The sequence below is a fragment of the Lycium barbarum genome, chromosome 6, assembly GCF_019175385.1.
Source record: "Lycium barbarum isolate Lr01 chromosome 6, ASM1917538v2, whole genome shotgun sequence".
Lineage (NCBI taxonomy): Eukaryota > Viridiplantae > Streptophyta > Magnoliopsida > Solanales > Solanaceae > Lycium > Lycium barbarum.
Genome location: NC_083342.1, coordinates 128351146 through 128371798, shown reverse-complemented (window position 1 = coordinate 128371798; position 20653 = coordinate 128351146). Strand labels below are relative to the sequence as shown.

Below are 20653 nucleotides of genomic sequence, written 5' to 3'. Positions count from 1 at the left end.
TGACCCAACTATTTCATATTTCATCTGCAAAATGATCTTAATGTCCCTGAAGGACAAAGTCTACAGCGTGCATGGAGCATGGTAGAACAATCGGTTCCAAATATAATAATCCTTGAAAAAGGGAGGAGCAAATGATCATAATAAGGAGGCAATGTGCTCTTGAAGAGCTACGACATAACACTTCATAAACCTTATAGGAGGTTCAGGTACCTGAAAATAATGAAGTGATGAGATCTCAGTAAGTTATGTCGAATTGCGAACCGATACAACATGATATCTTGTCGACAATATACAATATAGCGCGCAATATTGTATAAGGTTGTGAGGATTTGATTTCTACGTCTCTTAAAGCATGTTGACGTAGAATAATTACCAAGTAAAATGATCCATCTTGGTAAACGTAATGTTTTTTGGGCCAGCAGTCCAAACAACAGAAGATGTCACATTATTTATACTGATGGATGCTGTCACGGCCTATGTGGCTTACTTGATGAAATTTATATGAAAATTCCTGAAGGATGTAAAATGCCTGAAGCATTTGGTTTAAAGTCTCGGGAAATGTATTCAATCAGATTACAAAGATCATTATATGGTTTAAAACAATCAGGGTGTATGTGGTATAATCGCCTAAGTGAGTACTTGATAAATGAAGGATATATAAATGATGCCATTTGTCCATGTGTTTTTATTAAGAAAACAAAATCAGGGTTCATTATACTTGTTGTTTATGTTGATGACATAAACCTCATTGGAACTCCAGAAGAGCTCCAAAAGGCGATTGAATATTTGAAGAAAGAATTTGAGATGAAAGATCTCGGAAAGACAAAACTCTGTCTTGGTCTGCAAATTGAACATTTCGCAAAAGGGATCTTTATACATCAATCTACCTATACTGAGAAAGTTTTAAATCGGTTTTACATGGACAATGCGCATCCTTTAAGTACTCCTATGGTTGTTCGCTCACTTGAAGTGAGCAAAGATCCGTTCCGACCTCAGGAAGAAAACGAAGAGCTACTTGGTCCTGAAGTACCATATCTTAGTGCAATAGGTGCACTTATGTATCTTGCTAATGCTACAAGACCTGACATAGCATTTTCTGATAATTTGCTAGCAAGATATAGCTCTTCTCCTACACGGAGGCATTGGAACGGGATTAAGCATATATTGCGATATCTGAAGGGAACTAGCGATATGGGTCTGTTTTATACTAACAAAGGTAGTACAGATCTTGTTGGTTATGCAGATGCAGGTTATTTATCTGATCCACATAAAGCTCGATCTCAAACGGGCTATCTGTTTACATGCGGATGTACTGCTATATCATGGCGATCGACCAAGCAGTCCATTGTTGCTACTTCTTCAAATCATGCTGAGATAATCACTATTCATGAAGCAAGTAGAGAATGTGTGTGGTTGAGATCAGTGATACATTTCATCAGAGAAAGATGTGGCTTGAAGTGTGATACAAAAATACCCACAGTATTATATGAAGATAATGCTGCATGCATAGCTCAATTAAAAGGAGGTTTCATAAAAGGAGATAGAACAAAGCACATTTCACCAAAGTTATTTTTCACACATGATCTCCAGAAGAATGGTGATATTGATGTGCAACAAATCCGTTCAAGTGACAATCCTGCAGATTTGTTCACTAAATCTTTGCCAACTTCAACTCTTGAGAAGATGATATTCAAGATTGGAATGCGAAGACTCCGACATCTGAATCTTGGTCTTCGTCAGGGGGAGTGAAATACGCGTTGTACTCTTTTTTCCTTAACCAAGTTTTGTCCCATTGGGTTTTCTTGGTAAGGTTTTTAATGAGACAGCTCTCAAAGCGTAGTTCTAGATATGTGCACTCTTTTTCCTTCATTAGGACTTTTTCCCACAGGTTTTTTTATAAGGTTTTAACGAGGTACATCATCTATTAATGGACATCCAAGGGGGAGTGTTATAAATATCCAACTAGTGGATATCCATTAATTTGGAAATATCCCAAAATATCCCAAATATCCCAAATATCCCAAAATATCTCCTAATGGGACAAAACTTGGTTAAGGGAAAAAGAGTACAACACGTATTTCACTCCCCCTGACGAAGACCAAGATTCAGATGTCGGAGTCTTCGCATTCCAATCTTGAATATCATCTTTTCAAGAGTTGAAGTTGGCAAAAATTTAGTGAACAAATCTGCAGGATTGTCACTTGAACGGATTTGTTGCACATCAATATCACCATTCTTCTGGAGATCATGTGTGAAAAATAACTTTGGTGAAATGTGCTTTGTTCTATCTCCTTTTATGAAACCTCCTTTTAATTGAGCTATGCATGCAGCATTATCTTCATATAATACTGTGGGTATTTTTGTATCACACTTCAAGCCACATCTTTCTCTGATGAAATGTATCACTGATCTCAACCACACACATTCTCTACTTGCTTCATGAATAGTGATTATCTCAGCATGATTTGAAGAAGTAGCAACAATGGACTGCTTGGTCGATCGCCATGATATAGCAGTACCTCCGCATGTAAACAGATAGCCCGTTTGAGATCGAGCTTTATGTGGATCAGATAAATAACCTGCATCTGCATAACCAACAAGATCTGTACTACCTTTGTTAGTATAAAACAGACCCATATCGCTAGTTCCCTTCAGATATCGCAATATATGCTTAATCCCGTTCCAATGCCTCCGTGTAGGAGAAGAGCTATATCTTGCTAGCAAATTATCAGAAAATGCTATGTCAGGTCTTGTAGCATTAGCAAGATACATAAGTGCACCTATTGCACTAAGATATGGTACTTCAGGACCAAGTAGCTCTTCGTTTTCTTCCTGAGGTCGGAACGGATCTTTGCTCACTTCAAGTGAGCGAACAACCATAGGAGTACTTAAAGGATGCGCATTGTCCATGTAAAACCGATTTAAAACTTTCTCAGTATAGGTAGATTGATGTATAAAGATCCCTTTTGCGAAATGTTCAATTTGCAGACCAAGACAGAGTTTTGTCTTTCCGAGATCTTTCATCTCAAATTCTTTCTTCAAATATTCAATCGCCTTTTGGAGCTCTTCTGGAGTTCCAATGAGGTTTATGTCATCAACATAAACAACAAGTATAATGAACCCTGATTTTGTTTTCTTAATAAAAACACATGGACAAATGGCATCATTTATATATCCTTCATTTATCAAGTACTCACTTAGGCGATTATACCACATACACCCTGATTGTTTTAAACCATATAATGATCTTTGTAATCTGATTGAATACATTTCCCGAGACTTTAAACCAAATGCTTCAGGCATTTTACATCCTTCAGGAATTTTCATATAAATTTCATCAAGTAAGCCACATAGGCCGTGACAGCATCCATCAGTATAAATAATGTGACATCTTCTGTTGTTTGGACTGCTGGCCCAAAAAACATTACGTTTACCAAGATGGATCATTTTACTTGGTAATTATTCTACGTCAACATGCTTTAAGAGACGTAGAAATCAAATCCTCACAACCTTATACAATATTGCGCGCTATATTGTATATTGTCGACAAGATATCATGTTGTATCGGTTCGCAATTCGACATAACTTACTGAGATCTCATCACTTCATTATTTTCAGGTACCTGAACCTCCTATAAGGTTTATGAAGTGTTATGTCGTAGCTCTTCAAGAGCACATTGCCTCCTTATTATGATCATTTGCTCCTCCCTTTTTCAAGGATTATTATATTTGGAACCGATTGTTCTACCATGCTCCATGCACGCTGTAGACTTTGTCCTTCAGGGACATTAAGATCATTTTGCAGATGAAATATGAAATAGTTGGGTCAGCAAATGCTTCCAGCATTTGACTTGAATTATCTGAGGATCATACTGATGATAATTCACAACATATTTCTTAACTGCTTATTCTCTCCCCCTTATTTTAGTGACATATGTCCCCATTTTCTTTGGAAAAATCCATCTATGTGCATCATGGTATATCCATTAATCATGTACCGCACATCAAATGCTAAAAGATGGAAATATCTAGTTCCTGACCCTGAACCAAATATGAGGGGAGAATTTATCAAAATTTATTGATCTGAAGCATACAAGTGTTGTTGTATGCAATATATCATATCTCAGACCAACATCTGAAACTCTGTTCTCATAAGCAATGGTTTAGCTGTATTATAGAGGCATCCAATGCCAAACCAACTTAGATATAAACCGGCATTATCAAGATGATTGTCTTGATTACATATTCTGAAAATTGTGCTTCCAACTCAATTATTTTGAGCAAGCAACTTTGTAAATGTCAAACTGCCAGTTGACAATAAACATACATGTGACTGTCTTAAATAGATGCATCTATTTAAGACATCACATTGCAGGTGAAGGGGCCCACATTCACCTTTTATATTTTTTAGAATTTTGGGGATTCAGTCCCAACATTAGCTGGTGTAATCAACTTATCATGAGAACAAGCAACACAAACAAATTCTTGAAGAATCTTCTAGTTCTTCAATATGTTTTTTAATACTCAATTAGCACATCAGATTTAAATCAGGACGATCAAAATGGTCTTGTCAACTGATAAAATTATTTGTACCCGTAAACTTCAAGTTTACTATGACGAGTGCTTTTTCTTTTAATAAACTTCTGGTTTACTATTGCATAAAATTTTATGTCAAAACTTCTGGTTTATTGTGACATGCGATCTCATCATGCTCGGGTAACGCTTTACACACGTGACCCTACCCGTAATAAGTTGGAGATATTCAATCTTCCAATCATCTGTAGTCTCAATATGATGACCATTTTTCTCGCTAGTAAACTTCAGGTTTACTATAATTTATTTTCCGATCGAAATAATTATGATCTGAGATGAATGGTACTATCATATATAAGCTCTTCGAGAGACATCAATTTGTTCACCATAATCATATATTATTTGGACACTGCTAGTGTCATGATACTTGTAAATAAATAATTAGCTCTTCTGGAGCCTTTGATCATTAATTTCTATTACCAAATATTTCTTAAATACTTCTGGTACCATTAAAGCAAATTTCGACACTACTGGTGTCACGAAATAAACATTGAATTCTAAACTTCAATATTTCAAACATCTCCTTCAGGGAGATTCATCATTAACTGAGAATTTTGTATCTAAGCTCAAACACATAATAATCAAATCCTTCATAAAGAAATACATTAATTGTTATTTCCTTCAAGGAAATCAATAACAACTAACCATAATGTATTAATGTGGTTATAGGAGAAAGCATTCTACTCTTCTTCCTTTTGCCTTAGAAATATGTTTCGACGTACGACAGGTACATATAGCAATGTCTGACTTTCATACCACCAGAATATAATATCTACATTCCTTGTATTTTATCCCTCCAGGAGATAAGTTGTGGTATTTATTCATTCACTTCGGGGAATGAAACCTGATTATTTAAATGTGCTTGAAATACGACGCTCATCAATAGCTCGTTATTTTGCTCAAACACAAGAAAATATTGCTTCAAAGTATTTCTCAGATATTTTGGTAATTCTTTCTGCTTCAGGAGTAAAGTTTCAGAGTTTTACTGCTTCGGGAGTAAAGTTTCAAGTTTTACCACTTCGGGAGTAAAGTTTAAAGGTTGACTAATTCAGGAGTAAATTTCTGAATTCTACTACTTCGGGAGTAGATTTCAGAGTTGTTTCAGGAGTAGAATTAAAAACCTTACTACTTCAGGAGTAAAATACATAGGCTTACTACTTCTAGAGTAGAATTGAAAGTTTGCTACTCGTGGAGCAAAATTATGAGTTTAGTACTTCGGGAGAAAAGCATATAATATTCAGAATATTTCTTTTCAATTATTCTACCTCTTCTGGAGATGGATCATGATATTTTCACAATCAAATGCATGTTTATATTTATAGGCTTTACTACATATTATCACATTCACTTCAGGGAATGGATCTATATTTATAACATTTATCAAAAGTTTTAATTCTTCAGGAATAAAACATAATTATCTGAACGCGCCTTAAGCATATCAAATCGTGATAGCTCATAGCCTCTTTTAAGATATTGCTACTTCAGGAGCAAATCGAGGCATACATATAATGTGGAGAATTTTTCTCTAACACATCTTCAATCATAAACACAATAAGCCCGTAAAAATATTACCACTTCTGGTGTTCACGGATATAAACTCATTTAATCAATTCATATTTGCGAACTAACCTTCCAGTAGAATATTGGCATAAGGCCTTCAGCAACTTTGGTTTCAAGATATTTTGGCAAAAAGAGGCCGAAGTGCTATATTCCATAGTAATATTTAAAAAAAGAAAGGCCATGTTTCTTACTACGTTGATGGTGAGCTTCTCCCAAAAATCAGTTTAAAATTTTCATAGTTGTTAAAGTCAACAACAATCAACCATCAAAACAAAGATAGAAAAATACTTGGAACATGTTACCTGAACTGTTTAGACTAAATAAGTACTGCAAGTCCTTTACTTTATCTCCAGGAGGCAACGACTTGTACTCGGTGTAATTCCAAGAATTGCACCTTCGAGACTTTCAAAGTATTTGCTCAAGATGGCTGAGGCTCGTGCTGATAACGTATTATGAAATAAAACTATGAAGTAAATACACAGGAGAAATATGTAGAGAGAATATGTAGAGAGATATCAGTTTATATTACTTCTGTTCTTTCAACATTGCATCTGTGCATCCTATTTATAGAGAAACAGGACATGAGATATTTTGAGATATTTTGGGATATTTTGGGATATTTTGGATATCCACTATTTGGGATATTTTTGACATATTATGAAATAAAACTATGAAGTAAATACACAGGAGAAATATGTAGAGAGAATATGTAGAGAGATATCAGTTTATATTACTTCTGTTCTTTCAACATTGCATCTGTGCATCCTATTTATAGAGAAACAGGACATGAGATATTTTGAGATATTTTGGGATATTTTGGGATATTTTGGATATCCACTATTTGGGATATTTTTGACACTCCCCCTTGGATATCCATTAATAGATGATGTGTCTCGTTAAAACCTTATTAGGAAAAACCCTGTGGGAAAAAGTCCTAATGAAGGAAAAAGAGTGCGCATATCTAATAATACGCGTTTGAAAACCGTGCGGAGCCTGAAGTCTCCAAAGCGGACAGTTTATACAAGTAGAGCTATGGTGCCTGGTGGCCCTCCTCCCTTCGTATACGCGTTTTAAAGCCGTGAGGTGCGCCAAAGCGGACAATATCTATAAAATAAAACTATGAAGTAAATACACAGAAGAAATATGTAGAGAGAATATGTAGAGAGATATCAGATTATCTTACTTCTGCTCTTTCAACATTGCATCTGTGCATCCTATTTATAAGAGCAACATACAAAGGAGATATTTTGGGATATTTGGGATATTTGGGATATTTTGGGATATTTCCAAATTAATGGATATCCACTAGTTGGATATTTATAACACTCCCCCTTGGATGTCCATTAATAGATGATGTACCTCGTTAAAACCTTATAAAAAAAAACCTGTGGGAAAAAGTCCTAATGAAGGAAAAAGAGTGCACATATCTAGAACTACGCTTTGAGAGCTGTCTCATTAAAAACCTTACCAAGAAAACCCAATGGGACAAAACTTGGTTAAGGAAAAAAGAGTACAACGCGTATTTCACTCCCCCTGACGAAGACCAAGATTCAGATGTCGGAGTCTTCGCATTCCAATCTTGAATATCATCTTCTCAAGAGTTGAAGTTGGCAAAGATTTAGTGAACAAATCTGCAGGATTGTCACTTGAACGGATTTGTTGCACATCAATATCACCATTCTTCTGGAGATCATGTGTGAAAAATAACTTTGGTGAAATGTGCTTTGTTCTATCTCCTTTTATGAAACCTCCTTTTAATTGAGCTATGCATGCAGCATTATCTTCATATAATACTGTGGGTATTTTTGTATCACACTTCAAGCCACATCTTTCTCTGATGAAATGTATCACTGATCTCAACCACACACATTCTCTACTTGCTTCATGAATAGTGATTATCTCAGCATGATTTGAAGAAGTAGCAACAATGGACTGCTTGGTCGATCGCCATGATATAGCAGTACCTCCGCATGTAAACAGATAGCCCGTTTGAGATCGAGCTTTATGTGGATCAGATAAATAACCTGCATCTGCATAACCAACAAGATCTGTACTACCTTTGTTAGTATAAAACAGACCCATATCGCTAGTTCCCTTCAGATATCGCAATATATGCTTAATCCCGTTCCAATGCCTCCGTGTAGGAGAAGAGCTATATCTTGCTAGCAAATTATCAGAAAATGCTATGTCAGGTCTTGTAGCATTAGCAAGATACATAAGTGCACCTATTGCACTAAGATATGGTACTTCAGGACCAAGTAGCTCTTCGTTTTCTTCCTGAGGTCGGAACGGATCTTTGCTCACTTCAAGTGAGCGAACAACCATAGGAGTACTTAAAGGATGCGCATTGTCCATGTAAAACCGATTTAAAACTTTCTCAATATAGGTAGATTGATGTATAAAGATCCCTTTTGCGAAATGTTCAATTTGCAGACCAAGACAGAGTTTTGTCTTTCCGAGATCTTTCATCTCAAATTCTTTCTTCAAATATTCAATCGCCTTTTGGAGCTCTTCTGGAGTTCCAATGAGGTTTATGTCATCAACATAAACAACAAGTATAATGAACCCTGATTTTGTTTTCTTAATAAAAACACATGGACAAATGGCATCATTTATATATCCTTCATTTATCAAGTACTCACTTAGGCGATTATACCACATACACCCTGATTGTTTTAAACCATATAATGATCTTTGTAATCTGATTGAATACATTTCCCGAGACTTTAAACCAAATGCTTCAGGCATTTTACATCCTTCAGGAATTTTCATATAAATTTCATCAAGTAAGCCACATAGGCCGTGACAGCATCCATCAGTATAAATAATGTGACATCTTCTGTTGTTTGGACTGCTGGCCCAAAAAACATTACGTTTACCAAGATGGATCATTTTACTTGGTAATTATTCTACGTCAACATGCTTTAAGAGACGTAGAAATCAAATCCTCACAACCTTATACAATATTGCGCGCTATATTGTATATTGTCGACAAGATATCATGTTGTATCGGTTCGCAATTCGACATAACTTACTGAGATCTCATCACTTCATTATTTTCAGGTACCTGAACCTCCTATAAGGTTTATGAAGTGTTATGTCGTAGCTCTTCAAGAGCACATTGCCTCCTTATTATGATCATTTGCTCCTCCCTTTTTCAAGGATTATTATATTTGGAACCGATTGTTCTACCATGCTCCATGCACGCTGTAGACTTTGTCCTTCAGGGACATTAAGATCATTTTGCAGATGAAATATGAAATAGTTGGGTCAGCAAATGCTTCCAGCATTTGACTTGAATTATCTGAGGATCATACTGATGATAATTCACAACATATTTCTTAGCTGCTTATTCTCTCCCCCTTATTTTAGTGACATATGTCCCCATTTTCTTTGGAAAAATCCATCTATGTGCATCATGGTATATCCATTAATCATGTACCGCACATCAAATGCTAAAAGATGGAAATATCTAGTTCCTGACCCTGAACCAAATATGAGGGGAGAATTTATCAAAATTTATTGATCTGAAGCATACAAGTGTTGTTGTATGCAATATATCATATCTCAGACCAACATCTGAAACTCTGTTCTCATAAGCAATGGTTTAGCTGTATTATAGAGGCATCCAATGCCAAACCAACTTAGATATAAACCGGCATTATCAAGATGATTGTCTTGATTACATATTCTGAAAATTGTGCTTCCAACTCAATTATTTTGAGCAAGCAACTTTGTAAATGTCAAACTGCCAGTTGACAATAAACATACATGTGACTGTCTTAAATAGATGCATCTATTTAAGACATCACATTGCAGGTGAAGGGGCCCACATTCACCTTTTATATTTTTTAGAATTTTGGGGATTCAGTCCCAACATTAGCTGGTGTAATCAACTTATCATGAGAACAAGCAACACAAACAAATTCTTGAAGAATCTTCTAGTTCTTCAATATGTTTTTTAATACTCAATTAGCACATCAGATTTAAATCAGGACGATCAAAATGGTCTTGTCAACTGATAAAATTATCTGTACCCGTAAACTTCAAGTTACTATGACGAGTACTATTTCTTTTAATAAACTTCTGGTTTACTATTGCATGAAATTTTATGTCAAAACTTCTGGTTTATTGTGACATGCGATCTCATCATGCTCGGGTAACGCTTTACACACATGACCCTACCCGTAATAAGTTGGAGATATTCAATCTTCCAATCATCTGTAGTCTCAATATGATGACCATTTTTCTCGCTAGTAAACTTCAGGTTTACTATAATTTATTTTTCGATCGAAATAATTATGATTTGAGATGAATGGTACTATCATATATAAGCTCTTCGAGAGACATCAATTTGTTCACCATAATCATATATTATTTGGACACTGCTAGTGTCATGATACTTGTAAATAAATAATTAGCTCTTCTGGAGCCTTTGATCATTAATTTCTATTACCAAATATTTCTTAAATACTTCTGGTACCATTAAAGCAAATTTCGACACTACTGGTGTCACGAAATAAACATTGAATTCTAAACTTCAATATTTCAAACATCTCCTTCAGGGAGATTCATGATTAACTGAGTATTTTGTATCTAAGCTCAAACACATAATAATCAAATCCTTCATAAAGAAATATATTAATTGTTATTTCCTTCAAGGAAATCAATAACAACTAACCATAATGTATTAATGTGGTTATAGGAGAAAGCATTCTACTCTACTTCCTTTTGCCTTAGAAATATGTTTCGACGTACGACAGGTACATGTAGCAATGTCTGAATTTCATACCACCAGAATATAACATCTACATTCCTTGTATTTTATCCCTCCAGGAGATAAGTTGTGGTATTTGTTCATTCACTTCGGGGAATGAAACCTGATTATTTAAATGTGCTTGAAATACGACGCTCATCAATAGCTCGTTATTTTGCTCAAACACAAGAAAACATTGCTTCAGAGTATTTCTCAGATATTTTGGTAATTCTTTCTGCTTCGGGAGTAAAGTTTCACAGTTTTACTGCTTCGGGAGTAAAGTTTCAAGTTTACCACTTCGGGAATAAAGTTTCAAGTTTTACCACTTCGGGAATAAAACATATAATATTCAGAATATTTCTTCTCAATTATTCTACCTCTTCTGGAGATGGATCATGATATTTTCATAATCAAATGCATGTTTATATTTATAGGCTTTACTACATATTATCACATTCACTTCAGGGAATGGATCTATATTTATAACATTTATCAAAAGTTTTAATTCTTCAGGAATAAAACATAATTATCTGAACGCGCCTTAAGCATATCAAATCGTGATAGCTTATAGCCTCTTTTATGATATTGCTACTTCAGGAGCAAATCGAGGCATACATATAATGTGGAGAATTTTTCTCTAACACATCTTCAATCATAAACACAATAAGCCCGTAAAAATATTACCACTTCTGGTGTTCACGGATATAAACTCATTTAATCAATTCATATTTGCGAACTAACCTTCCAGTAGAATATTGGCATAAGGCCTTCAGCAACTTTGGTTTCAAGATATTTTGGCAAAAAGAGGCCGAAGTGCTATATTCCATAGTAATATTTAAAAAAAGAAAGGCCATGTTTCTTACTACGTTGATGGTGAGCTTCTCCCAAAAATCAGTTTAAAATTTTCATAGTTGTTAAAGTCAACAACAATCAACCATCAAAACAAAGATAGAAAAATACTTGGAACATGTTACCTGAACTGTTTAGACTAAATAAGTACTGCAAGTCCTTTACTTTATCTCCAGGAGGCAACGACTTGTACTCGGTGTAATTCCAAGAATTGCACCTTCGAGACTTTCAAAGTATTTGCTCAAGATGGCTGAGGCTCGTGCTGATAACGTGTTATAAAATAAAACTATGAAGTAAATACACAGAAGAAATATGTAGAGAGAATATGTAGAGAGATATCAGATTATCTTACTTCTGCTCTTTCAACATTGCATCTGTGCATCCTATTTATAAGAGCAACATACAAAGGAGATATTTTGGGATATTTGGGATATTTTGGGATATTTCCAAATTAATGGATATCCACTAGTTGGATATTTATAACATCTTAAGATTAGTAGTTGGCAATTGAAGAAAATCTAATCTATACTAAACAAATTAAATAAAACTAAACAATTTAAAGAACTTTAGTCGTCCAATTGATTGATTATGCGAATTTTCACCTGCTTGGTAAATGTTCCATCTCTCACCTTGTAGATTATGCGAATTTTCACCTGCTTGGTGAATGTTCCATCTCTCACTTGTAATTTACTCTCCATTTCCTTTTAAAAAACTAAATTCTTACTTATTTGATATTATTACTAAACAATGATCGGGGTAATTAGGAGTGACAAAATTAGCCCATGAAAACATAACCCGCTCAATCCGTTCAATTTTGGACGGGTAATTGACCGCTCATTAATTAGCTCATCCCATTTCAGCCCATCTAAAAATTAAGCTGATATGCAGCCCAAATTAACTTATAACAACCTTGTCAAAAGATTTTCAAAAGACATTATTGTTAAGTATTTAATAAGTCATATAATAGTCATAATAAAGGAAAAAAAACAGTTTTATTAGATACTTTTAAGGATTATAGAAGAACAAACTAAGAAACTAAACTTATGTAAGAATTGAGCGTGTTGGGTTTATGACCCGCTTTTAACCTATTTTAGCCTAATCAATTTCAGCCCAACCTATTTTGACCAGTTCAACCCGCACATTTTTTCTTGACAACATCGAGCTAGAAAAATCACTGGTTCCTGTCATTTTTTGTGCGGATTGCCCTTCAGGCGCACTTCCCTTCAAATTGCTGGTCTTTAATTTTTGGCCCTGCTTCTCATTTAATAAAAAATTGTGGACAAAGTACCCTAATCCATGATAAGGCACTGGTCTACGAAACAAGAGATTCTGGGTTTGAGTCATAGTAGAGTCGATGAGTTCGTTGTTTTCTTACCAAAAAAATCGCAAGGCATGAGTTTAGAAATGAAGTTATGCGGCATAAGTTGTGTAATAATTAATCAGCTCGGCATAAGTTTAGAGAACTTTTCTGTAGGAACTAAGTTATGCCTTGTAAGGCGTAACCTGTGTTGTATTATGATGCAAAATATAAACTTATACTGGCAAATTAGTCATTACACAACTTATGCCGGATACCTTAATTCCTATAGAACTTATGCTGGATAAGACAAAAATTTCTTTAAACTTATGCCTTGCAAAATTAGGTCATTAGATAAGGGTAGACCGATTTTTACTTGTTTTTTTTTATGTCAAGGGTATTCTCGGTCACGTTTTTGTTACTTCAAATGTCGAAGGACAAAAATTAAAGACCATCCATTCGAGGGACAAAAATTAAATACCAACCCAAAATAGGAGCATTCGCAAAATTAAAGACTCGTTCCCTGTGGCCACAGCCTTTCTTCGGTTTCTTTATCATATCATAATCCTCAAAATTAAATCGGAACCAAATTGATTTATAATCAGATGTTGCTCTCATAATCAGGAGCACCTTTATAATTAAATGAACTTTGATAATGAGGATTACACCTAACGTAATTTTTCAATAGTGTTTTTTATTATTTTTCGAACTTAAACTTGACAAGTGCTATGATCAATCAAAGTCTCATCTTTCTTGAAAACTCAATTGGGTAATACTCATTCAAGAATGCAGTAAAGTTGAATGTGTAGATTTAACCTAAATGTAAACTGTACAAAGTGGAAGTTTTATGCATGATTACTGACAGTGCCTTTAAACTGGGATTTCCCAAAATTCAAGTTAGGTTCTGGGTCAAACTCAGTTTTTTTTTTTTTTTTTTTTTTTTTTTTAAATTTAGGTTAGCTCGTTTAGCTTTTTATTTTTTGTGCATTGACTCCATGATGCAACTTGTCATTTATTTTTCGTTAAAAGAAAAATCACGCCTTTTCTTAATTCAAAAAAATAGCATGTTCTTGGGAATCACTTGGTATTTTGGTAGCATCTTTGTTACTTTTAATGGTACTTGGTTTCATTGGAATCTTACTCAACCTACAAAGTCTAAGTACAGTACAAAATATCTACAGATAGGATTGAAATTCAACCTTATTGAAATCAAGAACAACTCAAGCTGAATTATTTTACACTTTTTTGGATGTGTGTGAACAAAGTTCCACATGTTGTTCATAGTGTGAAGCCTTTTGCGTAAAACTGTGCACTCGTGACCTACATTGGACAATATCTTTCTTTCGGGTTGTCAGCCACAACAGACTTTACATTTGACGATACTTTTAAATAACTGCAGTTGGCCAGCCGGAGAGAATGTAAATTAGAAGTCATTTCTGTGGAAGTTATTTCCTTGTTTAGAAAGATAATAAGCAAAAGATGACCTATGATGTAACTTCTGGGAATGAATATAAGAATGACTGAATGAGTAGTTACTTATTTGAGTTTGAACAAGTCAAGTCAAGTCAATGGCCTCTTATATTGAAAAAAAGTTGATAATTATAAAAATTAACTGTTTGCGTGGTTAAAAATTAAAACTTTTGGAGGGGGTGATGAGGTATTGGTGGGGGGGGGGCATGGGGGTGGGTGGTGAAAAGATTTTTTTTGGGGGGTAGGGGGTGTAGAAACTCGCAAAAGACAATAAAAAACTTCAAAAAATAAATAAATATTGGTGTTGAGGGGGAGTGTTGGTGTGGTATGGGTTCCATGCAGGGGGGGAAGGGGGTGATAAGGGATGTGGTCGTGTAGAAAATTCAGAAAAAAAAATAATTAAAAACTTCAAAAAAAATGTTGTGGGGAGGTAGGGGCTGGGTGGGGGATAAGGTGTGGGGGAGGGGTGGTGTATGGGTTATGGGAGTGGTTGGGGTTGGGGGTGCAAAAAACAAAAAAAAAACAAAAAAATAAAAAAATAAAAAAAAATAAAAAATAAAAAAATAGAGGGGGTGGGGGGTAGGGTGTGGGTGGGGGTATGGGGTTGGGGTGCAAAAAACAAAAAAAAAAAAATCAAAAGAATTTTTTTTTGGGTGGGGGAAGGGGGGTAAGGGCGTAGGTGGGTGGGTGGGAGTGTGTGTGGGGGGGTATGGGGTTGGATTGAAGTTGGTGAGGCTTGGATGAGTATTTTCCGGAAAACGCTTTCTATCAACCAAACGAACATGAGAAAATAAGTAAGAAATTCACTTATTTTCCACTACCCAAACGAACATGAGAAAATAAGTAAGAAATTCACTTATTTTCTAGGAAAACATTTTCCTCCATACCGAACACACCCTAAGTGTCAGCTTATTATAATCACCTCTCTTTTTAATAGTTGTAATTCCAGTCAATATTCTCGAGTCATAAAGCCATTAGGTGGAGACCAAAATGAAGATTTGCAGTAAAATGTAAATCCAGGACTTTTCTCTTTATAAAGAAATGAAAACAGCTTAACAGAGGATCATTATAAAAGGTTGCCAGCAAAACGGATATGTAGCATATGTATGTGACAGGTTTAAACAAATTAGGTAATCCAGATTGACTTTTGAGGTACCAACTAGAAGCTAAGTGGATAAGAGGTTCACCTACACAGGTCCTTCCGTAACAAACAAAATCGTGAAGTCCTTGTTGCATGCACTTTTTAAAATCTATATAAAGCAAAGCAAATGACTTAATTAAAGCCAATGCCACATCCAAATCACATTAAGTCTATACACATTCTTCTTCAAGCTTCTGCGATCTACAGAAAAATGGCTAAGCATTACCACCTATCCTCCCTCTTACTACTTGCATTTCTCATTTTATTCTTCATTAATGGCAACATAACTGGCGCAACCGCACGCCACCTTCTAGAGACACCCCTCCCTGAGACACCTAAACTAGAACTCCCGAAAGTCCCAGCCTTGCCAAAGCCTGAAATCCCAACGATGCCGAAACCTGAGATTCCAACAATACCAAAGCCTGAGATCCCTGCCATTCCAAAGCCCGAGATTCCTATTATTCCAAAACTTGAAGTACCACTTGTGCCAAAGCCCGAGCTACCAATTGTCCCGAAGCCTGAGTTACCAAATTTGCCAAAGCCTAAGATGCCAACAATGCCAAAGCCTGAGCTACCAGTTGCCCCAAAGCCTGAATTACCGACATTGCCAAAACCCGAGCTTCCTGCTATGCCGAAACTCGAGCTTCCTGCTATGCCAAAACCCGAGTTTCCTTCCTTGAAAAAGCCAGAATTCCCAACAGTGTCAAAGACTGAGGTTTCTCCAGCTATGAAAAAGCCTGACATCTCAACTATGCCAAAGCTTGAATTACCAACTTTGCCAAAGCCTGAGATCCCAGCTATGCCAAAACCCGAGATTCTTGCTATGCCAAAGCCTGAGATTCCAGCAATGCCAAAACTCGAGTTTCCTCCCTTGAAAAAGCTAGAAATCCCAGTAGTGCCAAAGACAGAGGTTCCTCCCGCTATGAAAAAGCCCGAGCTACCAGGTGTGCCAAAGCCTGAAGTTCCAGCTATGCCAAAGCCTAAAGTACCAGCTATGCCAAAGCCTGAGCTCCCAGCTATGCCAAAGCCTGAAATCCCAGAACTACCAAAGCCAAAAGTCCCAGAGCTTCCAAAGCCAGAAGTCCCAGCTACGTCAAAGCCTGAAATCCCGGAACTACCAAAGCCAAAAGTCCCAGAGCTTCCAAAGATAAAAGTCCCAGCTATGCCGAAGCCTGAAATTCCAGAACTGCCTAAGCCAACTCTTCCTTCACTCTCTCCACCGTACAAACCTGCTACTCCTTGAGTAAATTATATGCGATTGTAACTCTATTAGAAAGTACCCAACTGATGCTTTGAGATTACCATCTAAGTCTATGAAGTTTCCGGCATGGGCCGTCATGACATGGAGATAGTTTGGCACACATATTGGTTACTTTCTGCTAGGAGTAGAAATTGTAATTCTTTTATAGTATTTGAATTGGATGTACCATGTTTGATTTTTTATATACAAGTGTTTTTATGTACTTTCTATACACTGTTATACATCTATGATCAGTGTTACTTTCGTTTAGTTCCTATCATTGGCCATCTGTGTCTTTGCTCAATCGTTGTTTGTCCACTCTTCCCCTCTCCGCTTTTCTTTCCTAATTTATAATAACCAATTTCTTCCATCAAATTTCAAGAATATGGAATAAAGGATGAATTAGCATATTTAAGTGGCATAGAATAGAGTGGACCTCACATTTTATTGTAGAACCAAACTGATGATTTAACTTATATGAAGCATGGAATCTTTCATAGAATGTTCTTATATTTGAGCTGCTCAAGAGAGCAACATTTTCCCTTGGGATACAAATTCCCATAGAGGATAAAAAACGCAAAATCAATTAATAGTACTAGAAAGCAAGTATCTTTTCAATTTTTGTTTCGTGTCAACAAACTTTGAACAAACAATAATATTCGTTAGTGGATAGCCTAAGCAACAAATAATTTTGACTTTGAGCATACATTTATATTTTTAAGAACTTCAAACTTGCATCTTTTTCCCTTGGAAATATCCTTGAATAAGAATTAGCATGTTTTAAAAAAAGTACAAGTGCATGTTGAGAAAGCCAAAAGAGCATAAAAAAAGTTTTAGCATCCACTAAAAGTAAGGTGTAGCTGTGTAATTGGAGATTTGATAGCTCTAGGAGGAGACATACATTTTTTTGGTTGACTATTCACCTCTAGTATTCTTTGCGAAAAACAAGGTTGATGTTGGGAAGAACCCCAAATAGTGCAATAATCATATTGGTAAGAAGCCTCACAAGCTGTTTCCCATTTCTGAAAGGTATAAATCTGCTATTAAAATCAAAGTAAAATCTACTATTTCTTAGAGATGTTATGTTTTAGAAAAATGGAAAAAGACATTGACATCATATATTTAAATCATTAACGACATTCTTAAATGATATTGATAACACATATATGCACTAAAGATTAAATTTAGAATGTTAAGATCTTATTTAAAATAAAAAAATGAATCCTATCTTCTAATATTTTAGAAAATGAACATTTAAAGATCAACTAAAGAAAATTTGTTCCAACGATAGATGTACCTGCCAGCTAATGCATATGAATTTGCAAGAACCAAATTTGAATCTCACTTCCTGGCAGCACGTAATAATTAATTAGCACCATTAGCCTTCCAAGCTCTTTTCATTCTTCAAGGCCGATAGAATATGCGTTTATAAGATTCCATTTTTGATATAAGCATTTTCTGCCAATTTTAAGTTCTTTAAAAACTTGAAATTGAAACAAATCAATTTAATGTTTCCGTATTTAATTAAAGCCCTGCAATATTTTTCATTTGGTTTACAATCACAATCTATGAAATTTATATTATAAATAGGTATCTTTAGCATCATCCAAATGAATGGTCGTATTCAATGCGGTAAAGAGAGCATTTGACCTTTTTTTTTTCTCTTTGTAATTGGATTTAATTTTATCATTTACATAGTTCGTTATAGTATCTTTCAGTAATTGCCTTTCCATTCACCAGGATAATTGCAGTATACAATTATAAATTTACTATCATTTATTAGAAGATAAATTTTACTTTTTGGCATAAAAATAATTCAGAAGTTGAATTCAAAAGAGGGTAAATGGTCGTTCATTTTTTATGGATATTTTAGTAATTCAACTTTAGCATTAGATAGTTCCTACTTTTAGTATATTATGAATAAAGCTCCGCAACAAAATTAAGCTGCTTTAAGTAAAATGCAATGCCACCATTATTTTCATATAACTGTCACAAGCATTTTCTGCCAAGTGCCAGCTGAATAGATGTGAGTAAGACGTGTTTTGACTATTACCTTATCAGATTTTTTTTTAATATCTATATTTGAGCAATATAGCTACCATAAGACAAATTCAAGATACTAAAATATTGGCAGGCAAATAGGTGAAAAGTTCAACTAACCATATCCCTTCAAATCCTCCTTGTTGCATGCATGTAAAACTTATATAAAGCCATATGGAAAACCAATGGAATATCAAAATTTCATTTGCTTTTAACACATTTTTCTCTAAGCTTCTTCGATCTGAGAAAAAATGGCTCAGCATTACAACCTAACCTCTCTCTTCATGCTCACATTTATCTACTTTATGCAAGACCACATGATAACTACTGCAACTGCACGTCGCCTTCTAGAGATGCCTCTTCTTGAAATTCCTAAACCAGAATTCTCGAAAGCTCCAACCTTGCAAAAGCATGTGTCAAAGCCCGAAATTCCAAATTGGACAAAGCTGGAAATCCCCGCTGGCCCAAAGCCTGATGGCCCGACAACTTCAAAGCCCGAGTTTCCAAGTTGGCCAAAGCCCAAGCTTCCATCTTGGCCAAAGCCTAAGGTCCCAGCTGCGCCGAAGCCTGAAATCCCAAGTATGCCAAAGCCAGAGCTTCCATCATGGCCAAAGCCTGAGAAACCTGCTACTCCAAAGCCTGAGTTTCCAAGTTGGCCGAAGCCCGAGCTTCCATCTTGGCCAAAGCCTGAGGACCCAACTGCGCCGAAGCCTGAAATTCCAAGTGTGCCAAAGCCCGAGAAACCTGCTGCTCCAAAGCCGGAGTTCCCAAGTTGGCCAAAGCCTGAGGTCCCAGCTGCACCGAAGCCCCAGCTTCCATCTTGGCCAAAGCCTGAAGTCCCAGCTACGCCGAAGCCCGAGCTTCCATCTTGGCCAAAGCCTGAGGTCCCAAGTGCACCGAAGCCTGAGCTTCCATCTTGGCCAAAGCCCGAGAAACCTGCTGCTCCAAAGCCCGAGAAACCTGCTACTCCAAAGACCGAGTTTCCAAGTTGGCCAAAGCCTCAGCTTCCATCTTGGCCAAAGCCTGGGGTACCAACTGCGGCGAAGCCTACAAAGCCTGAGCTTCCATCTTGGCCAAAGCCTAAGACACCTGCTGCTCCAAAGCCAGAGTTTCCAAGTTGGCCAAAGCCTGAAATCCCAAGTATGCCAAAGCCCGAACTTCCATCTTGGCCGAAGCCTGAGGTCCCAGCTGCGTCAAAGCCCGAGCTACCAAGTTGGCCAAAACCTACGCTTTCTCCACCACACAAACCCGCTACTCCTTGAGTAACTACGGTGTCTTTCGTGTGCTTTGACACACGTACTTGTTGGCAGAATAATTCATTTGTAGTATTTGGTCTCGAATGTTCCTTGTTTAACAAGTTATTAAGTCTTACTTTTATGTATTTCTTATATGATGTATTAAAGCTATAAGCAATGTGACATTCGGGAGATACTTTGATATATATAAGTTTTGTCATTAGCCGTTTCAGATTTTGCTCAATCGATGTTATTAGTTTATTCTTTACCTCCGTTTCAGCGAAATGTTACCATTTTTTAAGTCTCATAAATATATACATACTAGAAAATTTAAGCGCCAGTGGCATTGACTGCTCTGAAAATACACTTCACACGTTTTATTTGGTGTATATTACTCCTAGCTAACTAAAGAATTAATCGACCTTTTCTGAATAAGCTTTCATTTTTAACGGCCAATTTTTCAGTTATGCAAG

At 36.0% G+C, this 20653-nt stretch overlaps 2 protein-coding genes across 2 annotated transcripts; both read left to right on the top strand.

Annotated features, from left to right (window-relative positions):
• Positions 1-15876: 15876 nt before the first annotated feature.
• LOC132644652 (protein PELPK1-like) lies at positions 15877-16908 on the top strand. Its single transcript, XM_060361250.1, has one exon. The coding sequence runs from the start codon at positions 15877-15879 to the stop codon at positions 16906-16908; it is 1032 nt and encodes a 343-aa protein (XP_060217233.1).
• Positions 16909-19196: 2288 nt separating this feature from the next.
• On the top strand, positions 19197-20207 carry LOC132644651 (protein PELPK1-like). The gene has a single exon (XM_060361249.1). The coding sequence runs from the start codon at positions 19197-19199 to the stop codon at positions 20205-20207; it is 1011 nt and encodes a 336-aa protein (XP_060217232.1).
• Positions 20208-20653: the final 446 nt, after the last annotated feature.

Excerpts from the sequence above, each read along its gene's own strand:
- LOC132644651 (XM_060361249.1), top strand. The coding sequence starts at position 19,197 with ATGGCTCAGCATTACAACCTAACCTCTCTCTTCATGCTCACATTTATC.
- LOC132644652 (XM_060361250.1), top strand. The coding sequence starts at position 15,877 with ATGGCTAAGCATTACCACCTATCCTCCCTCTTACTACTTGCATTTCTC.